Below are 14,820 nucleotides of genomic sequence, written 5' to 3'. Positions count from 1 at the left end.
TCAAATAAATTGCCGTCAGCACGCCGCAGCTGATGACTTGATGATGTAGGTCTGTCAGTGCAACACGCTTCACCAGGGACGCCTCGGGTTCCAGCTTGGGCCCTGAGAAACGCACACGTCGTCCTCCCGAGCGAGAGAGCGGCTCTATCCAATCTATTAAACAAATTTGACGTTTTTTATGGAGGATAGGCTATTTCCATTCTCTCTTTATGGCCCCTTTTATATCGCTGGAGCGGGGGGCGGGGCTTTAGGGGTGCTTATAAATAGAGGTGAAATTATGAACGTGAAGATAACGGCGCTGTCAGAGAGTAAACAAGCCCGAGGACTTATGCGCCTGAGCCTGATTGCAAATCACAGGGGACTTACGAGGGCCCTGAGAGAGAACGAGAGAAAGGAGAGAATACAGAGAGCGAGAAAGACGACCACAGAGACCGGGAGCTGACGAATCAAACTCGCCTGGGGCGCCAGGAAACCTCGACACATCTGAAATAGCAACACGAAAGAAAGAAAAAAAAACCTGCAGTGTTAGCGTAAGCCTCATTAGCAGAGGTGTGAGTTAGCACGGTGGTAGGGGTTCGTCGGTTCTGTGAAAGTGCCACAGGATGCTCGGTGATAATTGGATTTTCATCCTCGTTTCGAGATCCGTCCCTATATAACATGTGTAAATATTTCCACTGGGATATTTCGAATCTCTTTTACCCAGGTGTTTATCCGGACGGTTGTTTGAATTATTTATATTAGCTCGTGCCTCATGGCTCGATTTGGCAGAGGTGTCAGGGAAGAACTTCATCTGGCAACGCGAGCCGATAGTCGGCTGGTATTTTCTATCATTAGCTTCAGAGAATCCTGTACGTGCTGTTGTGAGATGAAGCAGATGTTCACCAACGTAGTAAAACTTTAAATGATCGTTTAATGCAGCCTTGAGATATAAAAAAAAAGAGGCTATGAATTTGTAATATTGGGAAATGATGTAATAAAACAATGCCCGTGCTTTCATTAATTCATAATAGAAGAATGTGCCTATGGTTTTAAAGGATGAGCGGATTCACCATGCGCTGGAGCTGCACTTACAGCTCAATTTAATGAACAAATCAATCAAGTGACGACATTGTGTTTATACAGTATATTTAAGATTAGTCTTGAATGGCATTCGGTTTCACTGAAGACACTGAAAACGACTTGAGAACCAAAGTGCTCGTTCATAAACGTCCTTTTAGTCTTGATTAAAATAAGCTGTCTGAGCTGTCTGACCTGTTCCATCCTCACCCGAGACTGTGGAATGTCCAACACTTACTGCTCTGAAGACCTCGGGATGCAGTGAGCCAAAGCTCTGAACGCTTTAAGAGCTCTAAACGAAACAATAAACCTCGCCTCCGAGTGGCGCAAAGCCATCACCGTCTGCATCCTATAAAAGAGATCGAAAACTGAGCATAGTGTCTGAGTGGGAGGGGCAAACCCTCTCCCACCTGTCAATCACAGTGATGCAATCCGCTCATGGCTGTCTGTGAGGGCAGGTGGTGTACGAAAATGATAGCACTCTCGTTTGTTTGTGTTGTCTGTGAAGGTGTGATGATGCTTTTTTCTTTTTTTGCTGCATTCTGTATGACAGCGGAGAGCTGGCTGGTGGGCGGGGCCAAACCGGTGAGAAAATGGAGGGAAAATCGGATGCTGAAAGTACAAATGGACCAGAAAGGATGGAAAGTGACGTGGTTTTGCTGCTCAGTGCAGAGTTTTTTACTTCCTGTCAATCTCACTTATAATAACATAAATTAGATGATAGATAGATAGATAGATAGATAGATAGATAGATAGATAGATAGATAGATAGATAGATAGATAGATAGATAGATAGATAGATAGATAGACAAACAATGAAGACAGACAGACAGACAGACAGACAGATAGATAGATGATAGAAAGATCTTTCTGAAATCTGCAAAGCTCTTCACATATCCATCTCTGCCCCAACCCGAGGCTCCGCCCCCTCCTCACCCACACAGTGCTCATGGTTTCTCTCCACCTGTTCAGCATACCAATGAAACTTCACCCTCATGCGACCCCCCCCATGTTGATCTCTCTTTCCGTTAATCTGTTTCTCCCCTTGTTCTCCACTGTCTACGTCCCGGATTCCTCAGCTTTACTGCGCGACAGCTCTTCACATTTTCTCTTCATTCCCATGTTTCTGAGGCCATCGCCATCATGTCAGAGTGTTAATAACCTCCTGCTTTTGAGTCATGTCCTGAAATCTTCTACATATTGTCTGCTTTCTGCTCTATCTATCTATCTATCTATCTATCTATCTATCTATCTATCTATCTATCTATCTATCTATCTATCTATCTATCTATCTATCTATCACACTATATTCCCTCTGTCTCCTGCTTTTTTACAATAAATCTTAGAAGAGAATTAATGCTGTAGATTATAAACACAGTGTCAATATTTATTACATTTAATTTGATATACAGCAACATTTTAGTAGCTATTTCTTTAATGTTCTTTTTTTTTTTTTTACGCAACAGCTGTAAACCATCCCATTAAGCTTCTTGACTGCTGCTCCACCACTGAAAATGTTCACAAAGTGAGCATGGAGCAACATAATCCCTGCCCCAGTGGCCTCTATTTATTAGCGTTGTGTTGCAGTTCCCATGTCTGGCCACTAGGTAAATATAACCTAGAAGACCTTCACATGATGGAGAAATTCCAGGTTATATTTAGCATCTTAAAGTTTTCCTGAAAATGATTACACGTGTTTTCTCTCTTAACAAAAATCCAGCTGGCTTTGTGTTTAGGTACATTGTCTCACTGTTGAAGATGTTCCACTAGATTTTGTGGAGCTTCATTCAGCTACAAGTGTGTTCGTAAAGTCAGGTACTGATGTAGGTGAGAAGGTGAGGAGGTCTGGGGTGCAGTCAGTGTTTACATTCATCACAAAGGTGTTCAATAGTTATATACTAGTATAGTTCAATACTTTTGGCCATTTTCTAAAAATGTGCCGTTGTTGTTGTTGTTATTGTTGTTGTTGTTCTGTCTAGTGGTGATACATATGAATCTGTATAGACAGAAGAAAGGGTTTTTTTCCGTTATATAGCTGTTATAGTGTAAACCGAGAACAGTTTATACTGTACTAATTAAATACTAATTACACCCTGGTCTGATATAAGTCAAGATATAAGTTTTGCAACTTGTTAACACTCAAAAGCTTGCAGGCCGAGTCACTTGCATGTTCTACTGAATCTATTCCTTAACTATTAATCGAGCAAAATGTATTCTGTTTCTTGTGCATTAATGAAAATGCGATTTGGGATCTGCGTTTCTGCTTAAAACTGTAAAATGCTTGTTGGCATGTGTGCAAACTGATTCATTTAGCACCAGCGACTTTATTTAGTCTAATCTGAAAGCTATTTTGGAAACTGATTGCATGTGTGTGTGTGTGTGTGTGTGTGTGTGTGTGTGTGTGTGTGTGTGTGTGTGTAAATGGATATATCTGGAGAGCATTCGTTAAATTTGTAGACAGGAAATCTCTAATAGCTTGAGAAAAAAAAACTAAGGAAAAATCCACGCGATAATACTGCTCTCAATTCGGCTTTATATCGGAGAGATGTGACAGCATGCGAAAGGAACCAAGTTCTCGCCTTCGTGTCCTATTTAAAGATCACACGCATGGTTTTTAACAGCTGCTAATCTGGGTGATGCAGAACCTGTCAAATTACAATTGTGCTTCCTCAAAACCGAGTCCCGGGATCTAAATGAAAAAAAAAAAAAAGTGTGTCATTTATATATGGAGTAAATCGATCCTGATCCACCTCTTAATATCATCATTATGACACCACGTCTACAGAAAGCATCAGTATTATAGAGAAGTGCAGTAGATCAGAGCTGCATCACACACAGGAATCTCATACAGAGAGAATGAACGTCATCACTAAAGCAAGAAACCCAATGAACACGATTCAACACGTCTCCTTTCACTGGAGCCACAACTGTATCTCCACATACATCATCTCCAGCAGAAGCATCGATATTTACCTCATCACATTATTATTTCCTGGGGCTTTAAAATGAAAACAAATTGTGTGTTGTTGTGCAAGTTCTACGGGAAAGAAAACGCAAAAGTATAAACGGTTCGGGAAAAAGTGCGACAACCGCTTTGAATTGTTTTTTCGCCGACTTTTCCTCACAACGTCCAGCTTTTCTTGAAAAGTCTCTGTTGTAAATGTCCTTGTCGAGTATAAAAAAAATTGAAATAAAAATCTAAAGTATAAAAATTATAAACAAATAATAAATGTGTAACTATAAATAAATAATGTTTAACTAAGTATAAAAATATATTATACAAAAATTAAAAAAATCATGTACTGTATATATACTATATAAAAAAAATAAAAAAAATATATATATATATATATATAAGGCAGGAAGGGAAGAACATTTATGCATTTTCACATTTATTTATTTATTAGATTATTTCTTTTGTTCCGTTTTTTTCATTCATGCAGTCATATTGAAATGTAATAATAATTATTTTGCACAATATTTCTCCTTTGTTTGTTCCACACCCCCTTTCCTCGTTCTTACGTCAAATTCATGACCTCTGTGAATCAAAAAGTACATTTTCGAGGAGATCGAGGATCGCGTTCATCACCCACACCTGGCCTTTTTTTTCCCTTGTTTAGTTGTTATGTTGAGTAACAAAGCACCTAGACGCAGACATGTGACCACATGTCATAACAACCCAATAGGAGCCTGTTACTTTCCAGAATATGCTGTAATTACAATGAAATACAACACACACACACACACACACACACACACACACAAAAACTCACTCTTTTTCCTCTCCATTCTGGCCCTGGTTCTGAAAGCACACCTGAGCGTCTATATGACCTGCGCTGGTCTGAGCGTAGACCTCGATATCCCGAAATGTAATAAAACGCAGGTGCCGGCTGACCTTCTCTGCTGAGGACCATCATTAAAGATCTGAATGTAGAGAAAATCCTCGAGAGCTGATGATCCTGTTGTCTCTGATGTTTCACTCTGAGTATCAATCGAGGTCTTTGTCCTTTGTCACACAAAAACAGGCCAAGTTGGAGATTCTTGGTGGGGCCGTGGAATGAGAATAACGTGGGCAGACGTTAACCCGGCAGCGCTCTGCTCCTCGCCCACGGTCAACATCTGAAAGGCTTTGTTGTGTTTTTTTCCAGACGCACGAGCCACAAAATAATCGCACCAATTAAATCCTTGCAGCATGGCGGAAAGGGCAGAGTCCGGACCAGGACTTTTCATTAGGAGAAAAAAACACGTGTAATCGTTCGGAAAAAAAAATGTTTTCAGGGAAACATTAAGATGCTAAAAATAACCTGGAAGACCTTCGCGTGCTGGAGAAATGAAAGCGTTTCTCGCCAATTTGTCCTTGTCATGAAATTCATATGTTCAGACAGAAGAAAGGGTTTTTATTTACCCAGAATATCGACAGCAGACAAAACAACAACAAACGGTACATATTACAGGATATACCTTGGCCAAAAGTATTGGGACACCCAACATTTTCCAGCCATGTGGTTCTTCATCAACTGTTCCTGAAAAGTTGGACGCACAGAATTGTACTAGAAGACCCAAACAATCCTGTATAGATCTGCTTTCCGTTTCCAGGCCTCCTCACCTTCTCAGCTACATTAGTACCTGACTTTAGTAAAACCCTTATGGCTGAATGAATCTCCATACTGTAAATCCCTACAAAATCTAGCAGAACATCTTCCCAGAAGACAGACATTAAACATTGTTAATGAAGAACCTATTTGAGGATCCTGATTTGATTATCCTGTTTTGAGGATCATGATTTAGCTTGAGCCCAATAATCAAATCTAATAACAACCCAGGTGGGGACACACACACACACACACACACACACACACACACACACACACACACACACACACACACACATGCAATTAAAAGAAACACTCTTTTTTCTCCATGCTGGCCTGGGATGACCAGTGTGCCACAACAAAAAAGCTCATAGGTCAGGTGTCTACAGACTTTTGGCCAATATATTAGTCAGAAGACTGTGGAAGCTTTTCAAACATCAGACAGCAGTCGTTCTAACAATACATGGTGATAGATAGCACAAAAATAGGAAATAAAAATTACTAATCTGAGAATCAATTCCTTTTGTGGCATCAAAGTAAATAATTTCTCGTCCGTCTCTGTCGCATGCAGCGTAATTAAAATCAAAACAGTATTGTATCCAAAGCCGGAACAGAGAGTGTATTTACGACACGGACGACAGACGAGAGTAAAGTCGGCTGTATTATGTTTTTTTAGCCTCCGTAGCAGATTATTGATACACTATTTTATTTTCAGCTCTTGTTCTGACAGTCCTCTGGGTTTTCAATTATTCATAGACCGATAGCTGGCAATAAACATATCTGCTTGTTTGTAAACAAGGCGGCACGCAATGCGCATGACTCATCCCGGATTTCTTTTAACCGACGCATCTCGAAGTCTACACCAAACCCCTGTTAAAATGGCAGGATTCTTTTTTTTATTTCAATATTTTAAAAATACAAATGAAAGCAAGATCAAATGATACCAGGAGTTTTTTCTACATCAAAGTCAAATTTATGACAGAAAAATGAACAGAAAATACACAATACAGGAAAGTTTGTTTACACCTGTAAATCTCATCTCATCCCATTTGCTGTTATAATAAGCTTCATTTTTCTGGGAAGATGTTCTACTAGATTTTGTGGAGTATGTGTGAGATTCTATCTATCTATCTATCTATCTATCTATCTATCTATCTATCTATCTATCTATCTGTCTGTCTGTCTGTCTGTCTGTCTGTCTGTCTGCCTGTCAGTCTGTCTGTCTGTCTGTCTGTCTGTCTGCCTGTCAGTCTGTCTGTCTGTCTGTCTGTCTGTCTGTCCGTCCGTCCGTCCGTCCGTCCGTCCGTCCGTCCGTCCGTCCGTCCGTCCGTCCGTCCGTCCGTCCGTCCGTCCGTCTGTCGTGTGTATGTGTTTTACTTTAGTGAAATACTGCACACAAATCTGTCTCTTGCTCAGATATCATATAAAAATAAATAAAAGCATCACAGTAAAATAGAAAGCAGGTTGACACGGACAGAAGCACCGTATGACTCATGAATAAACTGGAAAACATCACCCTGCTTTTTGAAACACCGTGTGACACTGACGGAGTGCACGAGGTGACAGCTGGCTGAGAAGACGCCACCGCTGTGTGATAAAGTGCCCCAGGGGCGTCGCCGACTCGCCCTCGCCTCACACTCCACACTCTCCCAGCCTCGAGGCTGAAGCGTCTGCAGTCGGGGTCAACCAGACGATGCCAATGTCCCACTACTGCCAATGCTGACACTACATTACTACATTATCCCCCCTGCTGGAGGGGCCGCTTCACTTCAGGGCAGCAGTGATGGGGCTGTTCTCTAACATTACAGCTCAGCGTGGAAGGTGACATTGTGCAGCACTCGAGCCAAATTACTATTGTGTTCCAGAACCACAGATGAGGTGTGTGTGTGTGTGTGTGTGTGTGTGTGTGTGTGTGTGTGTGTGTGTGTGTGTGTGTGTGTGTGTGTGAGATGCTTGCTTCGATTTCCAAAGCATTTTCTATATAACATTTGCTTGTTATCTATCTATCTATCTATCTATCTATCTATCTATCTATCTATCTATCTATCTATCTATCTATCTATCTATCTATCTATCTATCTATCTATCTATCTTACTTAACTAATTAATTAATTAATCAATTTAGCTGATTACAAACTGTTAAAAATAAAAATAAAAACTTTCAGTCTTCTGATTACATTTTATGATCGTCTAAAAATGTAATAGTTTGAAATGTCCTGTGTTCCTTTAAATCCTTTCACAGTTTTCAATGTAACTTCTGCAAAACCCATAAAACCTTCTATATGTTCCTCAAAAAAAACATTTGTGTTCCACTGAGAAACGTCGGCTTTCTTCTACAATCTTTTAAAAAACGAAATCATCTAAAAACCTTCTGTGTTCCTCTTAAATCTGCGATAACAATGAAGACAGCAATGTTTCCAGACCAGGAGTCCTGAAGATCTTTAAAAACCTTCAGCTTCACATGAAAAAGACTTCAGTCCCCTGTTAGGACATGCTGAGTGACTTCCTGTCACTAAACACACACACTAAACCAAAACACAAATACAATATCATCATCATGCAAACAGGAAAACACACGTTTCCTTAAATAGAGGTCATTATTGATCCAATGAGGGGGTGTTTGGTATTGATACTGATGGTGTTGATGGTGGTGGTGTTGGAACTGATAGTGCTCATGGTGTTAGTACTGATGGTGGTGCTGGTGGCGGTGTTGGTACTGATAGTGTTGGTGGTGGTGTTGATACTGGTAGTGTTGTTTGCTGGTGGTGATGGTAATGACGGTGCTAATAGTGGTGGTTTTGGCACTTATGGTGTTGATGTTGTTGATAGTGCTGTTAGTAATGATAGTGGTAGTGTTATTACTGATGGTGTTGATGGTGATAGTGTTGGTACTGATGGTGTTGATGGTGATAGTGTTGGTACTGATTGTGTTAATGGTGGTAGTGTTGGTACTAATGGTGTTGATGGTGATAGTGTTGGTACTGATTGTGTTAATGGTGGTGGTGGTGGTACTGATAGTGGTGGTGTTTGTACCAATGGTGTTGGTACCGATGGTGTTGATATTGTTGATGTTGCTGTTAGTACCGATAGTGTTGTTACCGATAGTGTTGATGGCGGTAGTGTTGTTACCTGATGGTGTTGATGGTGATAGTGTTGGTACTGATTGTGTTAATGGTGGTGGTGGTACTGATGGTGGTGCTGTTAGTACTGATGGTGTTGATGGTGGTAGTGTTGGTAATGATGTTGTTGATGGTAGTGGTGTTGTTACCTGATGGTGTTGACAGTGGTAGTGTTGGTACAGATGGTGATGAGGTGGTGCTGTTAGTACTGATGGTGATAGTATTAATGGCGTTGATGGTGATATTGAAATTAACGGCATTGATGGTACTGATGGTGTTGGTGTTGGTGTTGTTGTTTTAGTTTTGGTGTTGATAGTATTGATGGTGTCATTGATGGTATTGTTGTTGGTACCGATGGTGTTGATATTGTTGATGTTGCTGTTAGTACTGATAGTGTTGTTACTGATAGTGTTGATGGCGGTAGTGTTGTTACTGATGGTGTTGATGGTGATAGTGTTGGTACTGATTGTGTTAATGGTGGTGGTGGTACTGATGGTGGTGCTGTTAGTACTGATGGTGTTGATGGTGGTAGTGTTGGTAATGATGTTGTTGATGGTAGTGGTGTTGTTACTGATGGTGTTGACAGTGGTAGTGTTGGTACAGATGGTGATGAGGTGGTGCTGTTAGTACTGATGGTGATAGTATTAATGGCGTTGATGGTGATATTGAAATTAACGGCATTGATGGTACTGATGGTGTTGGTGTTGGTGTTGTTGTTTTAGTTTTGGTGTTGATAGTATTGATGGTGTCATTGATGGTATTGTTGTTGGTACTGATGATGCTGTTGGTGGTTTTGGTGCTGATGGTGTTAATGGTGTTGTTGGTATTTATGGTGTTAATAGAGTGAGAAGAAGAAGGAGAGAGAGAGAGAGGAGAGAGAGAGAGGAGAGAGAGAGAGAGAGAGAGAGAGAGAGAGAGATGGCTGGGAGAGAGAGAGAGAGAGAGAGAGAGAGAGAGAGAGAGAGAGATGATGGCTGGGAGAGAGAGAGAGAGAGAGAGAGAGAGAGAGAGAGAGAGAGAGAGAGAGAGAGATGATGGCTGGGAGAGAGAGAGAGAGAGAGAGAGAGAGAGAGAGAGAGAGAGAGAGAGAGAGATGATGGCTGGGAGAGAGGAGAGAGAGAGAGAGAGAGAGAGAGAGAGAGAGAGAGAGAGAGAGAGAGAGAGAGAGATGATGGCTGGAGAGAGAGAGAGAGAGAGAGAGAGAGAGAGAGAGAGAGAGAGAGAGAGAGAGAGAGAGAGAGAGAGAGAGAGAGAGATGATGGCTGGGAGAGAGAGAGAGAGAGAGAGAGAGAGAGAGAGAGAGAGAGAGAGAGAGAGAGAGAGAGAGAGAGAGAGAGAGATGATGGCTGGGAGAGAGGAGAGAGAGAGAGAGAGAGAGAGAGAGAGAGAGATGATGGCTGGGAGAGAGGAGAGAGAGAGAGAGAGAGAGAGAGAGAGAGAGAGAGAGAGAGAGAGAGAGAGAGATGATGGCTGGGAGAGAGAGAGAGAGAGAGAGAGAGAGAGAGAGAGAGAGAGAGAGAGAGAGAGAGAGAGAGAGAGAGATGATGGCTGGGAGAGAGGAGAGAGAGAGAGAGAGAGAGAGAGAGAGAGAGAGAGAGATGATGACTGGGAGAGAGAGAGAGAGAGAGAGAGATGATGGCTGGGAGAGAGGAAGAGAGAGAGAGAGAGAGAGAGAGAGAGAGAGAGAGAGAGAGAGAGAGAGAGAGAGAGAGAGAGAGAGATGGCTGGGAGAGAGGAGAGAGAGAGAGAGAGAGAGAGAGAGAGAGAGAGAGAGAGAGAGAGAGAGAGAGAGAGAGAGAGATATGATGGCTGGGAGAGGGAGAGAGAGAGAGAGAGAGAGATGATGACTGGGAGAGAGAGAGAGAGAGAGAGAGAGAGAGAGATGATGGCTGGGAGAGAGAGAGATGGCTGGGAGAGAGGAGAGAGAGAGAGAGAGAGAGAGAGAGAGAGAGAGAGAGAGAGAGAGAGATGATGGCTGGGAGAGAGGAAGAGAGAGAGAGAGAGAGAGAGAGAGAGAGAGAGAGAGAGAGAGAGAGAGAGAGAGAGAGATGATGGCTGGAGAGAGAGAGAGAGAGAGAGGAGAGAGAGAGAGAGAGAGAGAGAGAGAGAGAGAGAGAGAGAGAGAGAGAGATGATGGCTGGGAGAGAGGAAGAGGAAACAGGTGAGAAACAATCTGCAATAAAGTTTTGCATGCGTTGCTGCAGATTAATGCAGAGTCGATATTTGAAACAAATCCTGATTGGCCAGTCGAACCCTAACACTCCTCAAAGGCGTGTATCGATCGATCCTGCAGGTCATCGCACGAATCCATTGAGGTTGATGGGAAGAGGAAAATCGATGCCAATTTCAAAAGAGCCTGTTATCATCATGATCAGAAATACAGACTGCGATACTGATACATTCATCCAATAATAAATTGCTAATAAAAATGTGTGTGTGGTTACTGTTGGTATTGAAGGTGTTGGAGTGGACAGTGTTTTTGTTGTTGTTGATAGTGATGTTGCTGATGATGGTGTTGGTATTAATGTTCATGTTGTTCATGTTGTTGCTGATGGTATTGTTGATATTAATGTTATTGATGAGGTCGTCATATTGATGTTTTTGTTGGTATTAATAATGTTGGATTTGATGTTGGTCTTGGTATTAATGGTATTGATGTTGTTTTTGTATTGTTGGTATTGATGCTGGTCTTGGTATTAATGGTATTGATGTTGTTGTTGTTGGTATTGATGGTATTAATGAGGTTGGTATTGATAGTATTGATGTTGTTTTTGTATTGTTGGTATTGATGCTGGTCTTGGTATTAATGGTATTGATGTTGTTGTTGGTATTGGTGGTATTGGTCTTGGTATGGATGGTGTTGTTCATGTTAATGTTAGTGTTGGTATTGATAGTGTTGGTGCGGTTGTTGATGTTAGTGTTGTTGGTATTGGTGGTATTGATGTTGGTGTTCTTGGCTTTGATGGTGTTGATGTTGGTATTAATTGTGTTTGTTATGTTGTTGGTGCTGTTGTTAGTGTTGTTGGTTTCGATGGTGTTGTTGGTATTGTTACATCTTATGCTGTTAGTATTGAAGGTGTGGTTGTTGGTATTAAAGGTGTTGATGGTGTTGATGGTGCTGTTCATGTTCATAATGCATTTGGTGTTGATCGTTTTGAGATTAAGAATGTCGTTGGTGTTGATGTTGTTGTTGGTACTTGGTTGTTGTTATTGAAGGTGTTGCTGGTGTAGGTGTTTGTTTAGTTTGTGGTGTTGTTGATGTTTGATGGTTCTGTATTTGTGCTGTTCTAAAGGATTAATTGAAACATCAGTGAGTTTAGCACTGTAATGATCTAAAAACTCTTCATTAAATCTATAGAGTTTTTTTTTCAATGTGGGCATTTGTGTTGTTGTTGTTGTTGTTAAAGTTGCGTGATTGTTGTTATTGTTCTGTAAAAGATTTATGTGTAACGGCTTAATTGTGCTTTGTGCAGTTATTAGTATGAAGCTTAACATGTCTGTGGTTTGATTTGTTTGCATGAATAATCCTGTTATTATCACAGCAGTGCTTCAGAGTCATCATACTGAAGCTACAGGCGCTCGCACGAGCTTCTGATCCCGGCAGTGCCGAATACCGGCGTTTAACATGAAAAGCACCGCCGGAGCTGGTGCTTGGACCCCTATTGCTTTTGTTCAGCTTTTTCATATGCGTAAAGCAAATTGTTTGACGCAAAGATGTGATGCGGGATCGTGACAGTCCTCGCTATAAGTCATACAGTGACATTTTTCTTCTTGTTACTTGTGTTAGGTCATTCAGCCCCGCCCACTTTTTCTGTGCACTAATTTGCATACTATTAGATCACAAAACATACATACATATATATATATTTTTATTTTATTTATTTTTTTTTGTTTTGTTTTTGCAAACTAGTTCTAGGATCACAAATTAATCAATATTTATAAAATAAAAGAGATTTTGTACCCCGTATGGCCTCCACATTCCAGGCAAATGTAGCAATGTGGAGCCTAATTCTCTTAAGCAGCTGTGAGTAATGATTATTTGCACAGATTCGAGTGTAAAATGAGGATGAGTAAATACAGTATATATCATCAGATGGCTGTGTCTTAGGCTGTCAGGCAATCAGGCTGAACTGTGGTGTAACGAATCATCATGCCAAACTGTAAGTGGATCTCATGAACCAAGCAGCTTTCAGCAAGCATTTTACAAGGTTTTAATTAGGCTAGAATCAAGATTTATAAAATTTTTAGCTGTGGTGCGGCCCGGGTTCGATTCCTGGTCAGGGAACCGACCCCAGCCATTAGGGTTGCACAAGCCAGTGCACTCTTAGTGCCGGTCCCAAGCCCGGATAAATGGGGAGGGTTGCGTTAGGAAGGACATCCAGCGTAAGACATGTGCCAAATCGAACATGTGGATCATGAATACGGATGATCCGCTGTGGCGACCCCTAATGGGAAAAGCCAAAAGAAAGTTTATCTGTGGTTACATAATTGTTGTGAGTAACTTGGCCAGAGCTGGCCACTGGGGGCACTGTTTTGAAGCAGTGCTTGGACCCTGCATATCACTGCTTGCTGACATATTTCACAAATATTCAGATTGTGTTTGTTTGAATTACGAATTTATTTTTTAATGTTTAATTCAGTCTTATTATCAAAGAGTGTATAATGGACGTCCTTTTTTACGAAATATTTTCCAAAAATGGTTCAAAATACATTTTCTAAAAGAAAAGAAAAGGTAGCAAAATGATGTGGTACAAAAGCACTTTTCATTACGTCCAAATGTCTAGACACACTGCTGAATAAAATGACATTCCTTTCTTTCGCTTCTTATTTGTCATTTGGCGTTTAATCTCAAGCACTTAAAAAAAGACCTCCCTGTTTAAGCGCCTCTGGAGGACATTGTACAAAATCTGTACATAGAGAGAATCAGATACTGTCTGTTTCACAGCCCCATGACATAATATATGGACAAATGTTTGTCGACATCTGACCATACGATTGTTCTGAGCTTTTTGAACATCCCATTCGTTTACATTCAACCCTTTATAATTTGCGGCTCGGAACTCGTGGCTCAGAAAATTCTCGGGTTCTCATTCTCATTTGACTCTTAAATATCAGCCTTGTATCTGAAACATTTCCATAAGTTTCGCATCACTAATCACCTGGAAGCTGTTTGACTGAGACATCGTCTTTTTTAAAAGTCAAGCAGAAATGTACTTCAAAGATAGCGTGAACACACATTCATAAATGTCACTGTGTTTTTGCCGCTTTGTCTCACTATCTCCCCTGTATATATAAACATTGTTTTGTTTTCAGGCCTCGGGCTTGTTATTAATTTCCAAGAAAATATTTTACAGAGGCGCATATCTTTTTGAAAGGTACAGCCAAGTGAGATAAATATATTCTTAGTAGTGTTTATTTTTAAACGCCGTAAAAGAAAGCATGGCTTATAGAAGGCATACTAAACAGAATAAAAACACAATTCATGGCACATGATTTAGCGCACGTTCGATTTTTAAACATTTGCAACCAACATTTTTTGAGCATGTTAGAGGATGGAGGGATCAGTGGTGCAGTGATAGAGGATGGAGGGATCAGTGGTAGAAGATGGAGGAATTAGTGGTAGAGGATGGAGGCGTCAGCGGTAGAGGATAGAGGGATCAGTGGTAGAGGATAGAGATCAGTGGTAGAGGATGGAGAGATCAGTGGAGGGATCAGTGGTAGAGGATAGAGATCAGTGGTAGAGGATAGATTGATCAGTGGTAGAGGATGGAGGGATCAGTGGTAGAGGATGGAGGGATGAGTGGTAGAGGATAGAGGGATCAGTGGTAGAGGATGGAGGGATCAGTGGTAGAGGGTGGAGGGATTAGTGGTAGAGGATAGAGAGATCAGTGGTAGAGGATGGAGGGATCAGTGGTAGAGGATGGAGGGATTAGTGGTAGAGGATAGAAAGATCAGTGGTAGAGGATAGAGGGATCAGTGGTAGAGGATGGAGGGATCAGTGGTAGAGAATGGAGAGATGAGTGGTAAAGGATGGAGAGATCAGTGGTAGAGGA

At 41.2% G+C, this 14,820-nt stretch overlaps 1 protein-coding gene across 3 annotated transcripts in view; it reads right to left on the bottom strand.

Annotated features, from left to right (window-relative positions):
- Positions 1-14,820, bottom strand: part of sgcd (sarcoglycan, delta (dystrophin-associated glycoprotein)) — a 170,045-nt gene that overhangs the window by 118,944 nt on the left and 36,281 nt on the right. The window contains exon 1 of one of the 3 annotated variants that reach the window (XM_046868467.1): positions 4,830-5,049. The exons of the other annotated variants lie outside the window; for them this stretch is intronic. Coding sequence (XP_046724423.1) covers positions 4,830-4,973 — 144 coding nt within the window. The 5' untranslated portion in view covers positions 4,974-5,049. Of the gene's footprint in view, positions 1-4,829; positions 5,050-14,820 lie in introns of those variants that run through there. 3 annotated transcript variants of the gene reach the window in all.

The sequence above is a fragment of the Silurus meridionalis genome, chromosome 15 (genome assembly GCF_014805685.1).
Source record: "Silurus meridionalis isolate SWU-2019-XX chromosome 15, ASM1480568v1, whole genome shotgun sequence".
NCBI lineage: Eukaryota > Metazoa > Chordata > Actinopteri > Siluriformes > Siluridae > Silurus > Silurus meridionalis.
The sequence above is the reverse complement of the archived record's forward strand: the minus strand, read 5'-3'. Positions and strand labels throughout refer to the sequence as shown.